Genomic DNA, 26,480 nt, shown 5'->3' on the forward strand with positions numbered 1-26,480 from the left:
TCTCTGGGCAGCTCCACTCCCAGGCTCCCACCAGCCTCCCATGCAGTGTGGGCGGCAGACTGGCGAATGCTCACTTTGTCATCAGCAGTCACTGCTGATACATGACTCAACTTCCATAAGAGGTAAGACAGGGTACCTCACGCATGACACAAAGTTAAAGAGAAAAAAAAAAAAAAAAAAACACTGGAAACCAACAACAGTAATGCAAATACTCAAGTGGTCATTATGGGGAAAACACATTTAATCCGTCTTGCAAATTTAGGGTGAATAAAGATCTAATATAAACTATAGGAACTCAGACACACTCAATCAGCAATAGAAAAGTTCCCCCCTGCTTATGTAACAAAAAATCACATCGGTAATAAGTGTGAACGCTATACTCTTTAGCCACTCCCATCATGTTATTTGGTGTCCCAAGATAAGAAACAGTAAGGCATCCACAGCCACCGGCCTTGGGACTGAGGCAGCATCCTCTAGAGGAAGGGTAGGGCCTCCCGATCTCTGCATTAGGGCTAGTTTTGTGAAAGGAAAGCTAGGGTGACAATGGGGACTTTCAGTCATAGGAACAAGAATCACAGCAGGCTGGAGTTAACGGAAGTTAGAGGTCTAGTTCCCTTAATTTAACAGACAAGGAACGTGAGACCAAAAACTTCAAGTGACTTTGTCTCTCCCCTCAAGGTACTAAGAATATAGCGAGAAAGGCCACACACACACACACACACACACACACACACACACACGCACGCACACAGTTAAATAAAATGGCAATCCTAGCAGAAAGCCACAGAGAGTTTATGACTCAATGTCAGATGAAGGGCACATGTGCTAAACCTGTAGAAATAAGCAAAGATGCGGGTGATTGGGCCAGGCTGGGAAGATGTGAAGAGCTTGACCCAAACTTTGAAGAGCAAGTGTGTGTGGTTTTCATAAGGAAAGACAGGATTTTGAGAACATTGAAGATATGAGAGGGAGCATGAAGATTTATGAGAGGGAAGAGGAGGCCGATTTTCCTGCCAAGTCCCATGGATATATTCTTTTATATTCTTTTAAACGTAGGTAGATGGGTGGGCTATAATTTACTAATATGTTTATTTTCATCTCATTTAAAAAGTAACAAAAACTCATTACAAACACTTGGAAAATTGGAGAAGCCGCCAATAATTATTGCTACCCTATTACACATGATTAGTCTTTCTTTGAAACCTGCCATTTAGTTTCAGCAAAATGCAAGCTCCTTTATTGTAAATTTAGTTTCCTTTTATGGGAAAAAAAAAAAAAGCTGGGGAGATCTTTGGTTCATAATAAGAAGGGACCTGAAATTTCTGACAAACAAAAGAAGAGGAATTCAAGTTTATACATCATCAGCTCTGACTTTTGTTTCAAGTGTTGATATATAATGTATTGAAAGATCTGCATGGGGAAATAAGAGAGAGAGAAGCATTCATACACAGGCAGGGATAGATACAGATACAGCTCAAGTTTGGAAATCCTGACATAATGTTCTAATACAGATTTTTAAAGATAGAATATAAAAGTAATGATAAAGGTAATATTAAACTGCCTTGAAAGTATTTTATTTGCACTTTTGAAAGATGCTCACTTTGAAATATTACTATTGTAGGACCTTTCCCCATTGCTTTAATGACTTGAAGGTTATCATCAGCCTGACCAGGAAAGCACTGGGAGGGTAGGAAGTGGGGGAGGGCAGCAGGCATCTCGGACGGACGGTGGGAAGAACCCAGGAGATAATTCCAGGGAGAACTCAGAATAGCTAGTTCGTCTTTTTGCCAAATGTATATGAAGTAATTTACTTTTTATAAGGTTTGTTCCGCTGGACAAAATTATTTCACTGTTGAACGTTTCGGAGATTATAACTAGAACATGACTCATCCATCTGATGGCTCACTCTTCCTCTTGAGACTACACCTTCATCATCAGGATGAACAAGAAATTAGTGGAGCCGCAAAGGGCCGCCCTGATGATGGCTTCGGTGCTTGCAAAGTAAACAAGTGCCCTGTGAGCTTCCTGTCTTTGTATTTCACGTGTATCTATGACAACATGCTTTCTTGACCGAGTGCATTTACAGTATCCCTCACTTATCACGGGTGTTACATTCTAGACCACCCCCTCGTGAAGTAGGAACCTTACATTTATTCTACACTCTTAAACCCACATAACTTTAACAACATACGTATACAGTACCGCAAAATCCCGCGATATAGCAAAAAATCCATGACAAATAATTAAATATAATATTTTTTAAATTCCCGTGATACAGTGAGGCCACGATAAGTGAACCACGATATAGAGAGGGACTCCTGTATTATTTTATGTACTATACAGAAACTTCAGGGCAGATGCGCTTTAAGTGTTCGCCGCGACCTTCATGCGTTCTGGAGGATGCTGCTCTACAGACTGATGAGCGTTTCTGCTCTTCATCTAGGAGCTTCTCCTCTAGAAAGTGAGGATCTGTGTCACCTCAGCTTTCCACTCCTTTTCTGATTCTGTGGGAGCCACCTTTGCCCAAAGGCATAGAAGAAGCCTGGGCTCCTTGAAGGGGGACAAAGACAGGCCTGGGGCAGCCTGTGATGGTGATCTAGAATGATGCGCTCGGAGATGTCGCGGGAAAGGCATCAGAGGGCTGCCAGCACTGCCGTGGGAGTATGTCTTTAGCATCAAAAACAGTGGTCATGCATTGAAACAGATACGCAAAGAGCTTTGTTTCCATATGAAATGTGGTTTAGGGGGGTTATAATACTCATGAACATCTTCAGTATTGCTCATTGCAGAGTGAACCATACATTGATAGATCGAAATGACAGCAGTACTACACTCAAATTTTGGCCAATAGCCAAGTTATATATTATAAATTCTGGTAGTCCTTCAGGGTCTTAGATCTGAGAAAGACATTATAACGCCATGTTTAAGAACACAAACTCGGAAGCCAAATTGCCTGGGTTTCCCAAACTTGACTCCAGTCGTTAATAGCCATGTGGCCTTGGGCATGTTTCTTAACTTCTCTTGAGTTTTCATTATTTTAATCAGTAAAATAACAATGGCAGTGGCCTTGTTTGATTGTTGTGGGGCTCAGATGAATTAATATATACATAAATACTCTCAGGACAGTTCCTGGCACATAGAAAGTGCTTCAGTAAGAGCTATTGTTACTATTTAAGTTCTCCGGCAAGCAGTTGATCAACAAGCATAGCTATCAAAAACATGTACATAAATATGCATGGCAGTACTGTTCAAAATAACAAAACTCTAGAAGCAATCTCCATGTCCACGAGTAAGAAAGTAGATGCACAAACTACATTCACACAATAGAACATTAACAAGGAGACAAAATGAACACTACAGAAAAAGGCAACAATATGAATGAATCATAACAATATAATTGTATCCAGCATGATGGCATTATTATAAAGATAAAAACAACTAAAATAAAGATACTTATAGAGGATGTATATTTTCAATGAAACCATATAAAAAGGAAAGCAAGAAAGACTCACATAGATTTAGAATGATAGTAACTTCAGGTGTGGAGGGGAAGGACAGAGTAATGGCTGAGGCCATCTGGTTAGATGTAATTTCTTATAGAAGTTTACTATTTGTTCTAGATGGTGGGTGTGTAGGTGTTTAATGCTAAGGAAGAGAGGGAGGAAGAGGTAGGTGGACCTATGATTAGACTTCGTCATGAACCAAGGATTACAATTCATCAGGTTGTGTATACTTAAGACATACCCCCCAAAATAACAGTAATCATTGTCCATTGTTATATTCAATTCCACTAATGTTACATTACAAATAATGAAGAGATAAAAGAGTCCAGAGATTGCTTGTTTGCATTGTATTGATCTAATATTGGTTGGAATAAAGATTCCTAAGATACATATAAACACCTTATGTTCTGAGTACTTTTCTAAAATAAATAGTTATTAGTCTTCTCTTCTTGGAAAAACAAAATGACCGGCCATGTCAGTGTTTAGGGTCTGGACAGCGAAGATGTTTTGTTTAAAATTTTTCTCCCTTTGTCCCCCTCCACCTGGTATCCCACTTTCCTTCAGCAATACCCCCCTCCTTAGTTCATGTCCATGGGTTGTGCATAGAAGTTTTTTGGCTTCTCCATTTCCTATACTGTTCTTAACATTCCCCTATTTTATACCTACAAATTATGCTTCTTAATCCCTGTATCTTTTCCCCCATTCTACCCCTTCTCCCAGATGATAACCCTCCACATGGTCCCCATATCTATGATTCTGTTCCTGTTCTAGTTATTTGCTTAGTTTGTTTTTGTTTTTTAGATTCAGTTCTTGATGGTTGTGAGTTTGTCGTCATTTTAATGTTCATAGTTTTGATCATCTTCTTTGTCTTAAATAAGTCCCTTTAACATTTCCTGTAATAATGGCTTGGTGATGATGAATTTTTTTAGCTTTACCTTGTCTGGGAAGCACTTCATGTGCCCTTCCATTCCAAATGATAGTTTTGCTGGATAGCGTAATCTCGGTTGTAGGTCCTTGGTTTTCATCACGTTGAATACTTCTTGCCAGCCCCTTCTTGCCCACGATGTTTCTTTTGAAAAATCAGCTGACAGTCTTATGAAAACTCCTTTGTAGGTAACTCTCTGCTTTTCTCTTGCTGCTTTTAAGATTCTCTCTTTATCTTTAACCTTTGACTTTTTAATTATGATGTGTCTTGGTGTGGTCCTCTTTGGGTCTAGCTTGTTTGGGACTCTTTGTGCTTCCTGGACTTGTATGTCTATTTCTTTTGCCAAATCAGGGAAGTTTTCCTTTATTATTTTTTCAAGTAAGTTTTCAATTTCTTGCTCTTCCTCTTCTCCTTCTGACACCCCTACGATTCAGATGTTTACACGTTTGAAGATGTCCCAGAGGTCCCTAAGCCTATTGTCATTTTTTAAAAAATTATTCTTGTTTCTTCTTTTTGTTCTGGTTGAATGTTTATCATTCCTTATGTTCCAAATCATTGATTTGAATCCTGGCTTCCTTCCTTTTACTCTTGGTTCCCTGTGGGTTATTTTTTATTTCACTTAGTGTAACCTTCATTTCTTTCCTTATGTTTTTGCTGTACTCAATGAGTTCTCTGAGCATCCTGATCACCAGTGTTTTAAACTCTGCATCTGAAAAGTTGGCTATCTCCATTTCACTTAGTTCTTTTTCTGGGGTTTTGTTCTGTTGTTTCATTTTGGCCATATTTCTTTGCCTACCTGTGTTTGTTTCTTTATGTTAGGTAGAGCTGCTTTGACTCCCTGTCTTAGCACATATATTAAGTTGTATGGGGTGGAGACTTAGGTATTCACAATGGCAGGGCAACCCACTTCACCGCTTTGTGGCTTTGTGTGGGGGAAGGGGTCGAAAAGGGGACAATGCTGCTGCCTGATTTTTGGAGGTTTGCCTGATGCTCGCCCTGTTTCCAGTCACTTCACCCACTTCTTGTATGTGACTGGTGTACTTCTAGCTGTTGCCCTGGTGGCGATTCCCAGAGTGGGTGGGTTTGTATATGTTCTAAGTCCATGCAGGCCTTTTATACAGACTCTCCTGGGAAACCAGCAGTTCCTTCTGCTGCCCCAACCACCATTGCTTTTTAAGTCAGAAGTTATGAGGTTTTATCTTCCTGGTGCTGGAACCCTGGGCTGTGCGGTCTGGCGTAGGGCTGGGATCACTCGCTCCCAGGGTTTCCCTCCCAATTTTTATCCACCACAGGTGAATGTGGGACTACCTATTCCGCCTCTGGCACCACTGCCTCTTGGCGCCACACTGCATCCTCTCAACCCTGACTCCACTTTGCTGCCCCTCCTACATGCCTGGATGAATATAGCTTCTTCAACTGCTTGGTTGTTGGATGTCCATACAGTTCAATTTTCTGACAGTTCTGGGTATTTTATACTTTGAGGTTATTTGTAATTCTTCTTGTGGTTGTGCGAGGAGGTGAAGCGTGTGGACCTGTGCCTCCATCTTGACTGTCTAGGTCATGAATTATATTTGGATTACGGTTTAGACATACCAACTTAGAAACTGGGATAATTTGATGAGGGTCCAAGCTGTTACATACTTTTGATATTAGATTCTTAAGCAAAATATTAGCATAAATACTTAAAACTACATAAAATAAACCTTTTGAAACATTTACTACATATAGATTAATGTCATAGCACGAATCATTTTTATGTGTTCGTTAAAACACAAACTCACAGGACCTATTTTTGGCATTATTTCCCTGACCTAGAGTCCATCTGTATTTTTTGAAAGAAAATAAATTGTTTCATCACAATCATTCCGTACTTCATAGTTCTCCCTAATTTGTCTTTCGAAATCATTTTAAACTACTGATACATTTATCACATAGTTGTCTTACAAATAGCCAACTATATTCAGTCATAATGTGCGTTAAGTAAACATCCTAATTCCAAAACTTTTGAAGAGTGGAACAGGCTGATTGAAAGTTTGGTGGGTTAAATAAGACTGGTAGCGACCACATGAAAAATAACTTGAGATGTCACATTACTTCCCATGCTGTGTAATTTAGCAGGCGATGACATGACTGAGTCAGCCAGCAAGAAATGTAATGAAAATATTGGCTTAGAACACAATGTGCTTAGATCTTTTAGCCTTTTGTCTCCTCAAAGGCCAACACACTTTACTCTGAAATATGAGCTATTCAAAGGAATGTAACATTTGGAATGCAACGTTGCATTCAGTGACCTGTCTGTTCTGAAGGTCTTCTCTACTGCAAACTCTAATAGGAACAAAACCATCAATAATTCTTGTCTGGGTAACCCTACCACCACCAGCCATGATGAAAAAGTTTTTAAAAAGGTGATGGTAATGTTTTTTGACCCAAGTTTACTTTTATACAAGTTGTTTGGGTATGGATTTATAAAACAGATATTATTTGAGGCAAGTGAAATCCCAAACTGATAATCTCAGTTGAAGGGCACTTGAGATAACATGGGAATTCATGCTCTATAAAGTTCTATGGGCCTTCTTTCTGGATCTGAGTGAACTAGGCAGCTCAGAGGGAGGACAGCTTTGGATGGTGGCTGGGACTCATGTCGTTACATACCCACCTCATTCGGATGCTTTTAGAAATAGGAACCTTTAAAGTCTCCTTCCTTCTTCTTGATTTTAATATGTAAATGAGTCCTTACAGTATGGACTATCAGTTAGAGTCTGCTTGATATCATATACTCCAATCATGCTAGTAAGCACATGGGTTTGCATGTAAAAGTTCGATGAATATTCAACAACTAAATATAAGAAGGATTTAATGTAGGCAAATGTCAGACCATAAAAGGACAAGAATAAAGGGAGAAAGTGGGGCACTTGTTTCCATAGATAAGAAGGGAGGAAGACTAATAAAGAGTAAATCAAATAAGATTTAACTACATATGTTTAAATATCCCCAACAACATCTTAAGAAGTGTTTCAACCATTTCTAGATTTAGCCAGCATGTTAAGGGTATTATGAAACAATACAATCTTCGTTCAAGTAAGTTTCACTAGTTCTCCACTGTATAATTTAAGTATAAATTTGTATATTGTTTTCTTTGCCTATTTTGGGTGTATGGAGTGAAAGTTTTAGCTTTAAATAGTGGCAGGGCATAAGGACTATATTAGGTATAAAAAACAAAGAATGCTGGGAATACGCAAGTGGGTAAGAACTAGAAATGAGGTCACTGGGGTTGGCATGTTGCTGAACCAAAGGGCAATAGATATCACCCTCCGACCCACTGGAGAATTCAGAAGCCTTAAAGCACTTAGTTCTGACGGGAGCTGTAAACCAGATCGTCAAAAACACAGCATAGGTCAAATATACGGTGACAAAGACAAGTTGTCTTTGGGTGGTAGGCACACAACGCAATGTACAGATCTTGTATCATAGAAATGTCCCCTTGAAACCTATATAATCTTATTAACCAATTCATCCCAATAAATTTAACAAAAAGAAAATAACAGCCAAGAAAAAAAAGAAAAAACAGCATAGAGAAAGTCTCATTCGGATATGATGTTTCTTAAATTCAGGCACATCATAAGGGAATATTGAAACTTCCAGTTGCTACTGTCATCCATCTGTCTTCCTGTCAATGCAAAGCACCCATTTGGATTGTTTAAGAGCATTAACCCTAAAAGGCACTGGGATGAATTCCCTGAAATGGGAAAAATGTCAGCGTACAAGTCAGTAAGTCTTACTGCTGCCAACACTCACGTGGCAGCTCATGCTAGTCTTTCCACATAATAGTCAGTGGCCGCACCTAGACTCCCTTCACCAAGCAGGGACAGCCTCCAACACCCAGTTAGGAAGTCACAGCCATGCCAGGCTAGTTCAAGGACAAGCACAAAAGAAGGTATTTTTAAATCGAGGCAACACGGCCCCAACATGGCTCTAAAAGTGGGACCATAATCTTCCTTGATTTATACAACCACTGTTCATTTATATAATGACTTAATTATACTTTAATCACACTGAGCTCACAGCCCACTAGAGTCCCTAGACTTATTTTAGATAAAGTTGTGAGAAATCAATCTTTTCAACCCAATCATGAAGTGGTTTGGTTTCGTCAAGCCACAGAACTTCTTATCTCTGTTGAAGTTTGATTCAGCCTGACAACATAATCTGTCTTTCTGCTTATCACCTATCCCTCTCCAGTGTGTGGGCCTTCTGTAGAATTGATAAGCATGCCACCCTTTTTCCCCAGAATAAAAATGTTGAAGACACACAGCCAGCAGAAGGCACTCCTGAAAATTTTTCATTTACCTGTGATCCCCTCAAACCCTTTTACACCTGGTACATAGAGATGCCATGAAGAATTTTGCTGAAGTTCTTGCTACATCTTTCACCTCCTTGGTTAAATTTATTCCTAGGTATTTTTTTATCCAATTGTAAATGGGATTATAAGTTTTCATTTCTCTTTCTGATATTTCACTATTAATGCACAGAAATGCAACTGATTTTTCCATATTTTGTATCCTGCAACTTTACTGAATTTGTATATTAGTTTTAACAGCTCTTTGATGTAGTCTTAGGGAGTACTATATATAATATTATGTCATCTGCAAAGAGAGACAGTTTTAACTTCTTCCATATCGGGAAGGAAGAAGTAAATGGTTCTTTTAAACGATCAGAGGTTTTCTCCTCAAAATTGGAACTTATGGTGCTCTAAACAAAGGCAGAATGAAAGGAAGAAACTTTCACCTGGTAAACTAAACAGGAATCACTGATATCAGGATGCTGTCTCTTCGCAATTTGTCACACGATTCTTTAGGTGACATTTTATAGACATCTCTTTCCTCTAGCCATCACCTTGAGTTATAAGCTGTCAAAGGTAATGAAAGGGTTTTTTAGAGACTGATTGTCACAACCTTTAAGGCTCACATTCCTTTAGGTTCAGGTGCAGTGACTTGGCTAGGGTAGGAGGCAAGCGTTGGCTTCAGCCATTTTTTATGTCTGTCTCCTCTGCTCCCTGCAATATGGGAGAGGGGAAGCCTCAGCTCGAAGAAGGCACTGTTTCTGGAAGAAAGAAAACTGCCTGGAAAGCAGAACGCCCTTTCAGTTCCGTTATGTTGCTAAGCTAAGGGTGGAAAAGTTAGAAGATGGGAAAATACATACAAATTAACCCAATAAACCATAATTGCTCATTTCAATCTAAAGCAATAATACAATGTCCCATGCATTTGCCAGATTGCAGATGACTGGCTGCCAGAGGGGAGGGGATAGGTTTGATCCTGCTGCTGCTGCTACTGCTAACGAAGACGACAGTGACATTGGTATAAGGCATTTCGATAGCTGGGTATGGCAGAATTGGGGTTCAAATCCATGTCTGCCTGACTCTAAGACCCCTCCTTCCAAGCCATTCAGTTCACTTAGAGCACATGATCCTATACTCTAAGCCCTCCTATGTCTCTGCTAATGTGCCTGACTCACCAGACGTCCATTAGGTATCTGATTTATTTTCATTAGGAATCCATTTGGCTTTTGATATACGTTATAGAAGCCAGTGGGATTTTTCTAGTACTGCATTGTCAAGTTACACAAATGACTTTGTCTTAGAAAAGAAGGTGTGTTTGCAAATACTTAGATGTAGCCTATAATCATCCTTAAGTATGACAATATAAAAGTAAAGGGTACCATGAGGGTACGATACAAGAGCGACATTAAGTCTCAAGACCATGTAATGTGTAAAGAAGTCAGCATTCTTTTATGGTAAAGTCAAAGAGTGATTCACAGACTCAGAGGCTGTGGAATAGCATCAGAAACAGAATTATCTACCAGGTGATGACTGCTTACTTTTAACCAGGATCATCTTTGTAGAACATCTTATTTTCACGAGCTTGCATTTATAAAGACTCAAAAGGAACATTGCTAGTTTCCTTGGAGAACATAAGGTACTCTTCTTTAGGGAATTTTTCCAGGTATTGAGAAATTTGGTATATTGAAGAAGAACACTTTGTATATTCCCGTAAAAAGAATCAATGGCCCTGTGTGCTTTGGCTCTTCACTGTTCATGGTGACTTCTTCTCATTCCTACAAATGATGCTGAATACGTATGCATAAAGGCCGTGGACCACTGGGCTCCCGAATGCCAAGGCCCCATCTCCAGGCAGCATGAGCTCAGGCACGGTAGACGAATTTGGAGTTCCCGTTGCGAGGCTGAGCGTGCACATCCATCCCCTCACTGTTCGCTGTGACGATGGGTCCCCCCAAGTCAGAGGCAGAGGCATCTTGGGGTTGGCATCGTACACTGGTCATGAGTTAAGAGTTACCATTCAGGAGAGGGGTGGAGGTGGGTTCTTAACTTGGGACAGTAAAGGACAAAATAAACTACTTGGGTGTTTCCTGTGCAAATTTCAAAGCAGCATATTTGACATACTTTTAGAAAAGATAAATAAAAATAAATGTCATCAGCCTAAACTAAGGCATTTGACTATAATTTAAAAAATGAAATCACTGGGCACTTAGGAATGCTTCTAATCCTACCACAGTCAGAAAGAGAGAGAAAGAGAGAAATGCATTGACTACTCAGGGCAGTTTGTCCAGAAAGAGTGGCACACATGATCCCATTTTAAGTAAATTCATGTTAAAGCTGGTGCATAACATGCATCATTTGTTACTTCTCGTGTATAAAATATATCTCTAAAAACATCAAACATCCCTCAGTGTTTTCTTACCACTTAGACTGTGTGTTCTTTATTCTGAACAATGTATGAGCTGTGACTAGATTAATTTCAAAATAACCCTAGCTATTATTGGATTAGAATTATTCCATGGAAAACCTCTTGGGCAACTTCTCCTATGAACCGAGCCAAAATTTAGGCCTGTAGTTTTTGAGATAGCCTTGGTGCTTAAAGCCAAGTCTACAAAACTAAAGGGGCACATAGAAGTCTTGGCCAAAATTGAGGGAAGGGTTTGTCTCTGCTCCCCTTCAGAACGAGATGCCTGAAAATCAAAAGAATTTGAGCAGAAGGACAAGATTATGGGCACAAAGTCATGTTGGTGCCTATGCATGAGCAATCAAGCACCTTCTTAGGGCCCTCAGATCAGAAGTTCAGTTACCCAATCGACCGTCAAATACATGTTGGAATGTCTGATCTTCGAAAGAAATTCAAGCAGAAAAAAGACTATAGATGCAAACTGATGCCGGTTGCCCATGCATGAGCCAACAACACGGTCTATATTGCCTTATGCATATTGGGAATGAAGAAACTCTGACCCAAACAAAAAGCAACTCCATTGCTATACACAAATTAGGATACATATAGAGTTGCCTTTTATATAAAACTTTGGCAAGAACTGAATTTAAGTAAATACAGCTCCACAACCCCCTGTTGACTATCATTTTGACACTGATGTACAGAGGTCTTTGTTCTGGGATGATCTGCTGAGGTTCAAGGTAGTCTGCATTTTATTGTCAGTTTTCACAGTCTTGGCCCCGGTTCAATTCCAATTGAAGGAAATACTTGAAATACCATCACTTCTGGTAGCAGGCAAACACTCTAGGAATTTGATGCTTTCCAGAATAATCTGTGCTTCTTTCATAAGTACAATCAAAACACATTTTCAGAACAGAACAAAAGAGATTAGACTCGCTTCAGTTTAAATTGTCTAAAGAGAGTTCTCAGCTGTGGATTTGTTAATGGCTTTAGCACAAATAATGGAAATAGAATCATGCATTTTTATTAGTCACCCAAGAAGCTTTTTGGTTTCAGATTCTTCTGGAGGACTCAATTACCATGGCTCTTCTTTTAACAACTTGGAAAATGTCTTGCCTGATTAGGAAGTTAGTCATTTCACATTTTGACATCTAAAACAATGGGAGTTCTGAAAACCTCACAAATTACATTTACAAGTAACAGGATACATCGCTTTAAAGATGAAAGCTCAAGGATTTGTGGCCCCTCTGTTCCTGCTAATCCTGTGTTACTTTTTGAGCGTGAGACATTTTGTAAATAGGTGCCGTTGAATTCAAACAACAAATGTTGACAATTAGTTCTCTGATTTGGTAGAAAAGCACTATTATTTTTTACGAGTAGATTTTGTACCCTCAGAGACTAACCTTCAGAACCCATTGGACATTTTCTCCTTCAGTATTGTTCTAGTCTACTCTCTTCGTCTTTCGGTTTTCAACCTTAAGACAGTTTTAAACCTCAAGTGTTCTGGAAAGGAGCGAGTGAGTAGAAGTTGGGGCATGTCCTTGAAGCCCTCAGTTGCTGGAGAATGTTTATGGCTTCTTGTTTTAGCAGTTGCCTCTGCTTTGGTCACAGACATCCCCTGAGGCTTTTCCTTAGCATTTATTTTGTCCATTTAAGGTTAACATATTAGGAGTTTTGCTACTGAGAGATGAAAATAAGTAGTTTGACAGAGCTTTCTCAAGGCTCCTGCATGGACCACTGCCTCCTTCCCTGGCTTCGTTGGCGGGTCTTTAATACAGGCGCTATGAAGGCTACCGAGTAGAGCTTCTTAGCATGGTGTCGTATTTTTCTGTGTATTCCGGGGAAAACAGGGGAGGGGCATGTGCCTGTGTGTTTGTACGCACTGTAAAATAAGGGATAAAATGTGTCATGATAAAGTTTCTTCCGATCACATTTTAAAGTCAATTGGCCGTTGAAATTTCATTTCAGTATCATCCCCTCACCCGTAAAGTATAAATAAAACTTTATCAGATGTTGGAGTGCTAGTGTACGGACAGACCCAGTGTGTTGTTGGGGAAGTTCATGTCCGCCTGACAATAGCCCCTCCCCCCGAGCAAAGGCTCTCGCTCTTCTAAGATTTGCCTCCTATGAGAGTGTGCCCTTTGGCTTTATGGTTTGATAAATCAGAAGCACTAAAAATGCCAGGGGAAGAACTATGGCATCTCACACATTGTAAAATAATACACAGCAGTAAAAACTTTTTTCTACTGCAAGCACCGCTCCACCCACCATTTCCAATGGATGAATCTCAACTGTTAGACATCAAACACGTCGTTGGGAGAAACCGCAGCATCTGATACTGCAACAGAAGGGGGATTTGTACTGACCACTGATTTCCTCCATCTGAAAAGCAGATGAATCTTATCTTCCTTGACTATTTGTTCAAAATATATAGTAAATGCATTAAATATTCCCTGGTGATAAATTGACCCCATAATAAATTGAATCACATACGGTAATGATTTCAAAGTTCCCGGGTGTATTTTAAAATTCTGAAAGATGACACTTAAAGACTAATGGTCTTTTCAGGCTTAAAGAACAAAACCTGTTAGTATAAATGTTTATGAAAGAAACTGATTTTTTTTTTTTTAATGAGAGCTTCTCTCCGCTTTCATCCATTAAAACTCACCATTAAATAAAAACTTAAGTTTGTGGTTTTGATCATAGAATCAATCATAATTGTAACTTAACTTCAACATAATTATAAATTCTGCTCCCCTCATTAAACCCTGATTGATAATAAGGCTAATGACGATGTGATGTTAACTCACAGGTACACCAAAAACAAAACAGAAACCAATCACATGCTGTTTTGTTCCACGTGCTAGTGAACAAATTAATACATCATTTTTTTCCTGCAGGAACACTGAAGACTTTAATAACAAACCCTCCAAGGTCGAAATGAACACAGGTATGCCCTCTCTGTTAGTTTTAGACTTCTCAGCCTTACTCTCTAAAAATCGCCTTGGTCCTACGTCATTAGTTTAGCACTCTGCTGATCCTCAATGTGGTGGCGAGTTTCTGGTTAGATGGATAGTGAAATTCAGTACTCAATTTCTTTGTCTCTGTGCTCCAGTCTACTTCAAAAGTAGAATTTCTGTCTTTAACTCCTCTTACTCCCTTTTTCTGTAAATCATATCACAAAATTTATTCCTACATACACTAGGAAGAGGCCGTATGTCATCTGCATGCATACATTTGAAATCCCTCTTAGAATAAATTCAAAGGCAAGCTGCTCTAGCAGAAGATACTTAAAGTTTTCCATTGTATCAACCCTAGATGTTGACAGTCAGCAGGTACTGCCAAAGGTTCATATGAAATCAACTTAATCCATAGGCACAACACACCTAAAGTCTTAAGCATTGCATTTTTAGATGTGAGAACAGTATCTTCAATTAGGTTAACAACATGGATGCCTCTGAACTCTGTGTTGTATACAGATTAATTGTAAAAGTGTTTAGGATACATGCTATGTACACGTGAATTTTTTCCATGGTAGATATGTTTTAGCATGCATTTTCACCTTCCCCCCCCCCCCCCCCTGAAATCTTTATAATCAGTATTAAGTAATTCTGGAAAACAGCTCTCTCCTGCTGTTTCCTATCTGCAAGCAATCACTGGAAAGTTTGCTGTCTCTTGTTAGCAAAGGGCCTCACGGGAGGGTTAGCAACCGCTGGTGAGAACCAGTGTCTAAGCCCCCCTGCCCGTGATTCTGCCGCTGCCCTTAGCAGAAGCCTGCTCTGACTGACCTCTGAACTCTAGGTCAGCGGGGCCCTGGGATGTCGTCTGCCCACTGATGTATAGAGCAACAGGTAAGATGGGACCCTGGAGACAGTCGAAATATTCAAGGAAGACCCAGAAATGAACAGAAATTATAACCCTGGAAATGAGCCAAGGGAAGGCATTTGGCCGATCGGAGGTGTGGGAATTAGACGTGGAAAATGGAAGAAGAGACAGTATTAGGTGAAGGACGCGGAAGAAAGGAAACAGAACAGGCAGTCCCCAGCCGAGTGGGGATGAGTCGTGCTGTGACTGCGGTCACTCCAGCAACAGGACGTCCACGTGAGGAAGCCACATTTTCACAGCTAATGGTAACCGTGGGAAGACACAGAATTTCCAAAATTGTTTGGAGGCGTCTTCTCCCAGGCCTAAGTTGTCTTAAGACGTAGCTTCCCAATACCCTTCCCTTGGCAGAGCACTGATTTTCCTTTTTATCATAACCCTATTATGACAGAGGTATAATGTGTGATTATACCAAAGATACCATCGTCTCGTGTACAATGCACTCAGTAATTAATCTTCCTAGTCATAGAATTCAGTCCCCGATGGCAAAGCAGGCAAATAGAAATTTGTATATTTGCTGACGTCTCTGGGGTCCTTGAGTCAAGTTCCTGCTAGAGCAGCATGAATATAACCCTCAAGATCATCCTCTCATTGAAAGGGAATGAGCGTGGCTCTACTAACTAGAATGCTACATAGAATGTTACTGTGTTTATGTGGGTGAACCAACACATACATATGCATGTAAAATATGACAGTCAAACTTATACACACAAAATTGGTAAGAAGTGATGAACCCTTTGTTTAAAACTCCAAACTAATACTACATGCTGCTTAAAAATACACCACTTTTAAAAAACATGTGTAAACATTGCTGTAGGAAAGTGAAGAAAGCATTGTTGCTGTATATACAGAATGAAGTAAAAATTAGTGCATAAATATCTAATAAATAAAGTTAGTTGTCATTATTTACCTACAAATCATTAAAGATATATATTACTGTGTAAATATCTACATGTCAGTCACTAAGGTTAAAAAAAGATTATTTTGAAACAAAGCAGCTTTTTGTTTTTGTCAAATAAATAATAAATGAGCCAAAGGAAATTATTCATTTTTCACACTAAAGTATCTGAAATATGTATAAAATATATATATAAAACATGGCATATTTCCGCTCAACAATTTGTGAGCCATTATTTTCTAAGGCACCTCTTAGCTATGAAGAAAGGAAAGAGAGACACGCAATAGTTTATTGTATGTGATTTACCCCTTTGAATGTCTTCAGCAGTGGAAGTGGCTTCTGAGAGTCTTGCATCTGGGACGGGGAGGGTGCAAGGCATCCATATTGTAGCCCTGCAGGTCTTTAATGAGTGCGAAGGGGATAGTAGCACTAGGATTGTTCAGAATGACCTAAAGTATGCCAGACAGCACCCTCATTTTGAGATCTTGAAAATGTCTTCAAGAAATCACAGAAAGTATCAACACACACAAGTAAGTAGAAACAGAATATAATAGATTCCTCTGTTCCAGCAATTTCACAAATGCCTCTGCTCTTCAAATTAAGCTCTTTATGAAACTATTAATAAAGACAGATTCTCCATTTATTTCATCCAGGTCTTAGAGCTACTTAGAATGCAGATATTATTTAAACCAGAGGTTCCCACACTCTCTTGGGTTACAGAGCCAAGATAGCTCAGTAATGTCTCCCTGCCCTCTCAAGCCAACAGAAATATCTAACAGTTGCATTTACTAAGTAGCTAGGAGCAAACAACTTAATAAGTATTTATGTTCTGTCAACTCAGAAGCAATTTGAAACAATAATATACTTAAATTGAAAAAAATAATCATTTCATTTTATTCTTTATGACTGTGGTTTTTAATGGAATGTGTGTGCTTATTGGGCACGACAGAGCTCCGCAGACCTTGGAGTTAGATTATCCATCACCAATATCATTTGCTGGTTTAAAATTACTTCTACAAGGTGGTACCCGCTTTTTGTCACAGCAATCACCAAAATCCCAACCTTTCAAGGATATGATATCATCTAAAGAAAGATAGCACAATCTTTATTATGGGACCTGCCTCTGGCTAGCAGTTCATGCAGTATCTGATAGATACCGTTGAGTTTTCCTCAAAAATATAAAACATCCCTCAAAACCCTCATGAATCAACTGAGGTAGCTCATGTTACCTGAACACAGTTTGGGAGCCATGGATTGACCCAGCGACCCGGATCTCCTCATTCTGAGATCCTCCCTTTTCTTCTGTCTCACTGCTTGTCTTCAGATGTGCAGAATCCATAGAACTAAAGCACAGACTGTCTCCAGGAGCCTTCAGTGTATATGCACTCTCAACGCCCTTGACCGCACTGCCCTGGTAGACCATCAGAGCCACCACACACCGTGCAGTCAATAACATGACCTCCATTTGATCAGAAACACTCGCACCTCAGGGCTACTTTCCATTAGCAGAGTTGGCTAAATCCTACTGGTGCTTCTCCTAAAGACTTCTTTAGTTGTGTGTTTCCACCATTTATGTCTTTTTATGTTTGGTCTTGAATTATAGTCTTTGATTTATTTGACTTACTCTCTCTCTATTGTTGTTTCAAGTCATTTTTTCTATTTTATTTATTATCTGTGTTAGAAAGCTGTTATTTTTAACATATTTAAGAAATTATATTTTGATGTGAGAATCATTCTACCAATTTTAAACTCTACTGACCTTACTACTTGTGATTTTATCAATAATTGATTCAAATCATACTTCTAAGCACTCTTAAGTTCCCTCATGTCCAATACAAAAGTAGATACTTTTCCTTAAGAAATAAAGAAAACCACTATGTTATACTCATGAAACTAATATAATATTTTATGTCAACTATAATAGAAAAATATATAAAAAAGAAATAAAGAGAAAGAAAAAATGAGAATAGCATGTGGCACTATATAATGATTATGCTATCATATTGGTGGTTACATTATTTGTGTCTCTTGTTATAACTTCCAAAAGAATTAAATTTGAGTTTATTTTGGTCCCAGGAGAATGAGAAAAACTATTTATTGCACATTCCATACACAAAGGAATGTAGGAGTGGAATTAGAATCGGTTCGTAAATAGAACATTAGCCTTCCAACTTTATAAGTCTTGTAACTCTAAACATATCATATTATAATAGTTGGTACATTTTTCACTTATGTTGCATCATGTTGTGATTAGCATACATGTAAGTATATAGAGCATCATATACATGTGCAAAATAATAAAAACATTAATTTTTAAACATGATCATTTCAATATGGTATCTATCTATGTGACCTTTGATTTCAATAAGGCCAATTATTTCCACAACTAATAATAACTATGGGAAGAGACAGAATTTCCTTAATGCTATATGTTTCTTTATGAATCCTGTATATCAAATATATTATGCCTACATTAGTCAATAATGCTTACTTCAAGAGGTACTTAAAAACTATCTTCAGGAATCATAATAGCTAAAACACAGCAAACGTAAATGGTGAATATAAAAGTATATTATACTATGGCTCTTAATCCTTAAGTAGAGGTTCTCTAAAAGCTAGTCACACTGCTTATACATTTAATAGTTGAATTTAAATGGTATAAACGAAGTTGAGTTTTATACTTGTGTCTCATTAAAGAAAAAACCATAAACTGTTAAGTAAATCAGATTTTCTTACTAAAGCATTGGCATTTATTTCTAAAACAGACTGCTGCTTTTTTCTTTGGTTTGGTTTGGTTTGCTCTAGTTTGGGGTGGTTGTGAAATTTACATATGGGTTCCATGGTTACTAACTCTGGCTGTTCATCTTTCTCATGGATGCCTGGCACACTGCACTTCAAACGCATGATACTGCATGTGCTTTCTCCTTGGCTGTGGCCTCTGCTATGTTATTTGTTTTTGCTTCCAGATAGCGGTGGGTGTGCTCGCAAACGTGCCGCCATGTCTGTTACGTTAACGTCTGTGAAGAGAGTACAAAGTTCTCCAAACCTATTGGCTGCAGGTACATCACTAACTCACGGAATGTCACGCGTGGATGGCTTTACCTGACCTTTCTCTCTTTCCAGAAGTATCTTGTTTGAATGAAGACAGTGACTGTAAATACCTGTTTAATGTCCCACAAGTTATTATTTTTCTTGTCTCAAGAATAGCTTCTATCCCTCCTGACTATTTTTGTTCTAAAAATAAAAAAGCCAAAGGAAACTGATATCTTGTAGAAAACAGTTTTAGAATCTAATTAAAAACAACAGTCACTTGCCAAAATGTGTTGAATAACTGCAAGTGTTAATAACTATTTAAGTTTTTGTCTCTTATGAACGGAAGTAACATAATGGTTAGTCAAGATAATTCATAGGTGCTTTTGTTGTTTTTAAGCTAAAAGTTGCTGAGGGGTGGGGACACAGGGGGGACAGAAAGGGGGATTTGTAGGAAACTGAATATTTATTCATTCACTTCTTCACCAAAGGCTGCAAGCAGAATGATAGATTATTCATTTTTTGAAAGAGACCTTAAGCCTTTCTTTAGTCAGCAAAGATCCTTTTAGTACATATTTTTAAACACCTTGGTGCAGTTAAGGAACATGCAACCACAGGCAGAAATACACTCCAGGAAGTAACTGGGAGTGCAATAATATTTCAGCATCTACTGAGGTGGGTGTTGGTCATCATCACTCTGCCGTGACTTACACATGCTGTGGGCACAGGCTACTCTGGAAGGGGTAGCTGCTGTGGCCCCAGGGACTCTGACCCAGAAACATACCTACCTCTTTTGGTGACGGTTTGATTGGTTGGACTGTCAATGGGTTATTGGGTGTTTCCTTGTTTTTATTTCTATTTGTGGGGTTTGGGAGCAGAAGTGGAAAAGGGATGGAGAGTGTTTGAATAATTGTAATGCTCACGGTGCACATCAGTATCTTTTGCACACATGCATTTAGTAGTTAGTTAATGCTCAAGATGTCCTTGGCTTTTAAGCCACTCGACCCTAAACCATCCGGCTTTGTTCAGGAAAAACAAGCTTCCACTCCTGCCCACCACTTCCAATCCACAGGTGGATTTCAATGTCCAAGTTTAAATACCAGGCCAGATGGTTCCTAAAGTTTTTTTTTTTTTGTTTGTTTGTTTTTTTAATGCTAGTTTCATTGAAATGTATGTAGTACAGTTTCAGTTTGGTTAAAAAAACTTTCTATATATGTATTTGTACTTATTTGCTCATGTGTATATGAGGCTGAAACAATGTTAGAAAAACTACAAATGTGTTTACATAGCATACCTGAGGGAAATGGGAATAAAGGGAAATCAGAAAATAAATAAAATAAATCCAGAGCCATCAGATAATCAAAATGCCTGTGCCATGAATATCATTGACATTTCCACCAGGTGTGGATCCCAGGCTGACGCCCCCGGGAGGGAACGTGGCACTGACTCAGCAGTGCCAAACCCTTATTTGTGAAAGTCGCCACAGTAATCGTGACTGGATGGAGCCTGCCATTCTGGAGAGCCCACACTGGAATATCAGCAATTCCATATCACTAAACATAAAAGAAAACACTTACTGCTTCAGAATCAAGGCAGCAGGAATCGTATGGTGCTTTAGGAATATGAAATAATCTTCCATAATAACTACGTAGTGACAAGGGGCCATTTTAAATATTATATCATTAGGAATAAGATTTCTAGAGAATGAAGTGCTCTTAATTTTGGACTCAACTGCTACATTAAAAATAGACCTGTTTTATATTAAGACACATAGGCATGATTCCTTTGAATAAGTTTTAATTAATTTTGAAGAAAGAAATCACCCTTCTTTTATACTCTTCACATTATATGGTAGCCTTCATAAGAACTTATTTGACACAGTGTCTTTTTGTGAATCAAATGAAGATTAATAAACATTTATTGCATTAGATGATGTTACAACAGCAGAGCCTTTAGGTAAAAGCCTGCGTCCACACAAGGGGTTAGGGTTCCCTCTCTCCCCTCTTAGGTGGAAAGTCCATATAAGCTGCTAGTCATCAACTATTTGTCCCCTAAATCAGTCTTTCTCTTCCTCTTACGAGAAGTAGCGTCCCCCTGGCTAATTCATGCTCACACTGATGTTTTCAATCTAAGCTAGAACCCAAACAATGAGTACAGAGATACAATAAGCCTTCCCGAACTGCATTTTAGTTTCCCAAAAGCGCCTGGCGGTCTCACCCACTGATAAGGATGACATGCTGTGGTGGCCAAGCGCAGTGCCAGGAAACACCACCTGCATGTTTTACACCCTTAGGAAAATTCATCTGCCTGTACCTCGAGTTTCCTTTCCAAAAAAAATAGAATTTGTTGGTTTCCTACCTCTCTGAGAACTTAGTCATTTCCTAGACCCCCAGAGATTTGTCAAAACTAAATTGAGGGTAAATGAATAAAATAAACAAAAAGGTTTACCACAGTACTCAGAAACACTGTAGGCACTCAGTTAGTTGACTTGAATTTAATTAATATGTTTAAATTAATTCTTACAAAGTAATTGAACACCTCTAAAGGAAGGAGCTATAAGAATCTAAATCATCATCATTTTCAAAAAGAAAGTATAATTCATAACGTCTAAGATAGCACATCAGTTAAAAGGAATTCAGACGTTGGAATCATGAAGTTGGGAAGGACCTCTGAGGACATCCAGCCCGGAATGGCCCGGACCACCTCCCCAACAGGTGTCCTCACCCCTCTTCTGCCTGGACATAGGGATGCTCCCTGTACGAATGAGGAGAGGCTCTACTTCTTAATTCTCAAAGACCCCATTCATGTTCACATGCCAAAGTAAAAAATAGCCAGGGAACAATAAATCTGTCCCATGTACTCATTCTAAAATTTTGAGACAAGCAATGACCATCTACTATAGAACGCTAGAAATTTAGGGCTCTGATCCCCAGAATTCACGCTCTGGTTTTTCATGGTAGATCAGCATAAATGACATTCAAGGTATTGGACAAAACCACTTTCCCCTGCTTCTGCCAAGTCATTTCCCTGCTCAATATATATTTTTCAAACCTGTATTCTCTTTACGTGACATGCGCCCAGGCTGCCTTCATGGTTTCTGTCACCTGCTCCTAACCAGACCTGTCCTAAGCTCTCCTGGCAGGGTCGAGGTGACCACGGGGCTGAGCTCAACAGCCATGCTGAAGGTATTTGTCTTTCAATGCCGCTGAAGCACTGGGCGTTTTAAATATTATGATTGGATTTATGGTAAAGAAATAAATGCAGTGATGGACACCTGAGTGTCTTGAAGAGACCACCCTCTTGGGTGTGGACTTTCATCAGTACCACAAACTTCATTAAAATACAGGTTCATCCTGAAGTTTTAGTCTTTGGCCATTTTTATTCCGTTCTCCTTTCTCGTAATTCTACACATTCGTGTCTCTGCGTGAAACAGGTCTTTTCGGTAGAGCACACCGTGATCGATACCTCACATTTCTTACAGCACAGGTACAGTTTCATCTGGAGATCCCTGGGCTCAGTGGGGGGTGGGGAGAAGGCCCTCGTTGAGCTTAGAATGACTGTCCTCTGATTCTCACACTTAATGTTTAGCCCACTCAAGGTTCTGAAATCTCTCATGCGGTCACCAGTAAGAAGAACCGGCCCTCTGAAAACCATCAGTTAGAGAAAGTTTACTTCAAAGTGTCCTTCAAATCTCAATACGCCCTTCTCTTCCTCACTACACTCACACCTCTCGTACCCCCAAGCACTGGGGTCCTGAAACCTCCATCTCCAGAACACACCCACACACCCTTCCTCCTAAGAGCTCAGTTTTAGCAAACCAGAGTAAAATGAAATCCCTATTCTCAAGCAAATAATTATAGTGCAAACATAATTATTACTGTTAATGCTGCTTGTCTTCATTGCCACCTCCCCAAGTCCTAAAACTTGTTCCATACCCACAGACAGTATGTGGTCGCTAGGTGCTTACTGTATCTCTCCTTGACTTCCCCACAGCAGAATGCCAACGACTGTTCTGTGTGTTACACCAGGTTTTCTTCACAGAGTCCCATTATCATTTAAGTGATTGAGAACTTCAAACCTGTCTGCTCCCAGCAAATCCTAGAAACAGAGTCTAGTAAACATTTCTGTATAACTCTTCCAAGTTATTTTCACTTTACAGTACCCATTTTATTACTCTGATTTTGAATTCACTGGAGTTGCAATCCATACTAAATTAGCAATTAGGAAAAAACGAAGATGTGTTATTCTTCTCTAACTCATTTGAGCTGGAGTCATTCTAGTGTATTCTGTGCTGATTCACATTTATTGTTCTGATTTGGAAAGAATCTACATCAAATATTTTATCTAAATTCAAACCCTTGCACTTCTCAGACAATTTTTATCATTCCAAGTTCAGGTGTTTAAATTTCAAAATGACCATTCCTTAAGAATTAAAAAGAACACACAGAGTCCTTTTTACATGTAACATTCATGTTCTACTAGGCATCGAAATAACAGCAATTTAATGATGCTCCCAGGGAAACTCTAGAAGGAATCCAGGACCAGGACAGAGGTCAGGCTGGCTGACCCCTACGGTCCTTTCCAAAGTCAAGGCTTTATGATTCTAGGTGAAGTTGGCCATGTGGTATAACAGAAAAAAGCAATATAAATTGCTTACCTCAAATGTGCATAAGTTATAGGAGATTCTTGAATGTGTAAGTCCAATAAAAGTGATAGTAACTATGTCATTGAGCTACTTTCTTACTACATTATCAAAAGTAATTTCTTAGTATTGAAATTTGTTTTCCACAGCTTACTGCAAGACCATAGAATATATCGTAGCAGTTCTTTCAGATTTGGATACAAAAGGACCTTAAATGGCAATAAGGAAAAATTCAAAGTCTAGAGAATGATTTAAAATCCCACATAATATGGTAGACACATTTACACTTTCTTCAAGTTAAACAAAGAATGCAAACAACAAAAAATTGCTTGCTTGCTAGCATGGGGATTGAGTATGGTAAACAGTAGGGCATCAAAAGCTAAGGATCTGGAGGTTTGATTTAATGCTGTGAGGAACACTTATTGTATACAAACCAGATACCTTTGGATGCTTTAATTTGATATGTCAAAATTCATACACTCAGCTTGGGCAATAATAATAATTTAAAATCATGTGGTTATAATAACATTAGGGGGAAAATCAGTGTTTGATATGTACATTAATTATGTATTACAGTTACATAATGAATAATATTCTAATTGAAGTAAAAAATAAATGTACAAAATTCTCCTCGGCATATTTTATGTACCCAGAATTTTAGAACTGAGATAATATTGCAAACGAAAAATGCATGTAGTTCTTTGGCAAGTAATCTTTATACTAGAGGGTTCATTTCCTTTACCCTCATATTAATTTCAACGTTTCTTTTTCTTTTCAGGGCGTGATTCTCAGTCACCAGACTCAGGTACAAAAAAGCTATTCTGAATAACCATTCTATTTGTTGTGAGCTTTAAAAAAAAAAAAAAAACGTACTCATAACCACGTTGTTAACCTCACAGTAAAGTAAAACTGCATTTACTGTTGTTATCCATGTTAAATTAAATTTCTAAAGAAAACTTCATATTTTTATTTCAAACAATGTTAAAAGTGAATGTAGATATTTTTGTGTCCAATTTGTGTTCCCCCAATAAAAGCTTGGACATCTTACAATGATCAAAATCAAGAGACACTGAACGGAGATGCTACATATTCCTCTCTTGCAGCAAAAGGTTTTAGAAGCGTTCGACCAAACCTACAGGAAAAAAGATCACCGACTCAGGTATTCTTGCGCACTCTTATCTGCCGGGTTATTTTAAAGCAAGGTTATTAGACTGCTACTCTCGTGTCTCCTTTCTAGTAATACGTGCATATTTTGGTAGTTTTATTTTAATACATTTTTGCTTTTGTGTTTGTATTGCTTGTCAGACTTGCATTTATAACGTGCAAGACAAGTCTCAAGTTCAAAACAGGTTCTTTTTTTTTCTTTTCCTGATTCAGCTGATAAAAGCAGGTTAGTTTCTAATATAATGTTTAGGATATTTTCTGATTCTTGCAAAGTTGTCAGCTGATGATTTAGACTGCAGAGTGATGGGGTCAGCCACACATTATATACTTAATAAATATGAATTATTCAATCTTTAATTATATTAACTAAAGAGATTCTGTGTTGGAGATATTAGCAAATTTGTGCTGCAGCATGAGAAGTGTTATCAAAACAATGTAACTAAATATATATATATATGCTTCAAGGCCTAAAATTATGCAAGAGAATATGTTCACTTTTAACATAAGTTCCTAGATGTAGATTGGGACAAACTTTGTAACGTATGCCCTTTACGAACTATTTTCCCCTAGAGGGCAGCTTTTGATAATAAAATAAAACACATTGTAAGTGGAATCAATCTAGCCAACAAAATGTGTAGCATAACGAGGAGGTACGACATTGCCTTACTCTCTTTAAGGATAGCGTTACCGCTGGTTTCTTCAATGACTAACCTTGACTTTCTCTCTGTTTTTCCTTCAACATCATTTCTTTCTCCGGATGCTTCTGGCCATCCAGGCACCCCCTCCACCACCCAGAAAAGAGAGCTTTGGTAGCTCCTTGATTACCAGTCACACAAAGGGTGACACTTTAGATCAATCAGTAACTAACACACAAGTTCCCTCCTCTACAGAGCCCTTGCCTGACCACAAACCTCCTCTGGGCACAATGTATTCCAGTGAAGACGACTCCGGCAGGACAGTCGTATATTCTGAAGAATCTAACACAACCATGTCGTATACACAGAAAATCACTAATCTGCTGCCACCAGCTTCCGGCACAGGCCCCCCACCCAGTGCTGACATGAGCACCCCATTTCTACAAGAGGACTACACGCGAGATTCTCAGACGCGGAAAGTTTCTACCCTGAGACTAATCCATAACCAGGACCTAGGAAGTAGCACCCCCTTTGACACCCCACAGTTTTCCAAATCTGTGGCCGAACCATCATTTCCCAGAAGGCCCTGCTCACCGCCCCCTCACCCAGTGCCTGAGAAACACACAGCATCTCTTTCCATTCAGATAGCTCCCCCATCAGGACAGGACCCCGAAAGCCACAAACCGCCACCCGAGCGCTCTCCAGAGACGACAAAGATACCTCTTCAGCCAGAGAGACAAACGTCTGCAGTTGCCGCGGCCTCTCAGTCCTCAGACTGCCGGGTGATACATTACACTCCCCACTCTGTCCTCACAGATGTCCTGCAGAGACCCTAACTCCTTTGTTCTGGGCGCCTTGCATAACCCGCTGCTTTGTTCCTGTCCGGTCAGGAAGGGAAAGGAGAAAGAAACCATCTTCCTGCTTAAAGCCCTATTAATTCATCAATAAGTGTCTAGGTTTCTTTTAGTTTAAAAAATGTAGAAATATACAGATCTTTTATCCATAAATTGTGTTCTAAAATTTCTTCCTTCTAGGTATTTATTAGAAATCGACGGTGGTCAATT

General features: G+C 39.0%; 1 protein-coding gene across 1 annotated transcript in view; it reads left to right on the top strand.

The window, feature by feature from the left end:
• The window catches only part of SORBS2 (sorbin and SH3 domain containing 2), a 149,268-nt gene that overhangs the window by 53,763 nt on the left and 69,025 nt on the right, over positions 1-26,480 (top strand). The window contains exons 2-6 of the mRNA XM_090258554.1: positions 14,066-14,115; positions 18,912-19,004; positions 24,396-24,422; positions 24,652-24,776; positions 25,557-26,198. Of these exons, the coding sequence (XP_090114680.1) occupies positions 14,106-14,115; positions 18,912-19,004; positions 24,396-24,422; positions 24,652-24,776; positions 25,557-26,198 (897 nt within the window). The 5' untranslated portion in view covers positions 14,066-14,105. The remainder of the gene's footprint in view (positions 1-14,065; positions 14,116-18,911; positions 19,005-24,395; positions 24,423-24,651; positions 24,777-25,556; positions 26,199-26,480) is intronic.

Source organism: Furipterus horrens, unplaced genomic scaffold, assembly GCF_987537825.1.
Source record: "Furipterus horrens unplaced genomic scaffold, mFurHor1.1.pri manual_scaffold_12, whole genome shotgun sequence".
Taxonomy (NCBI): Eukaryota; Metazoa; Chordata; class Mammalia; order Chiroptera; family Furipteridae; genus Furipterus; species Furipterus horrens.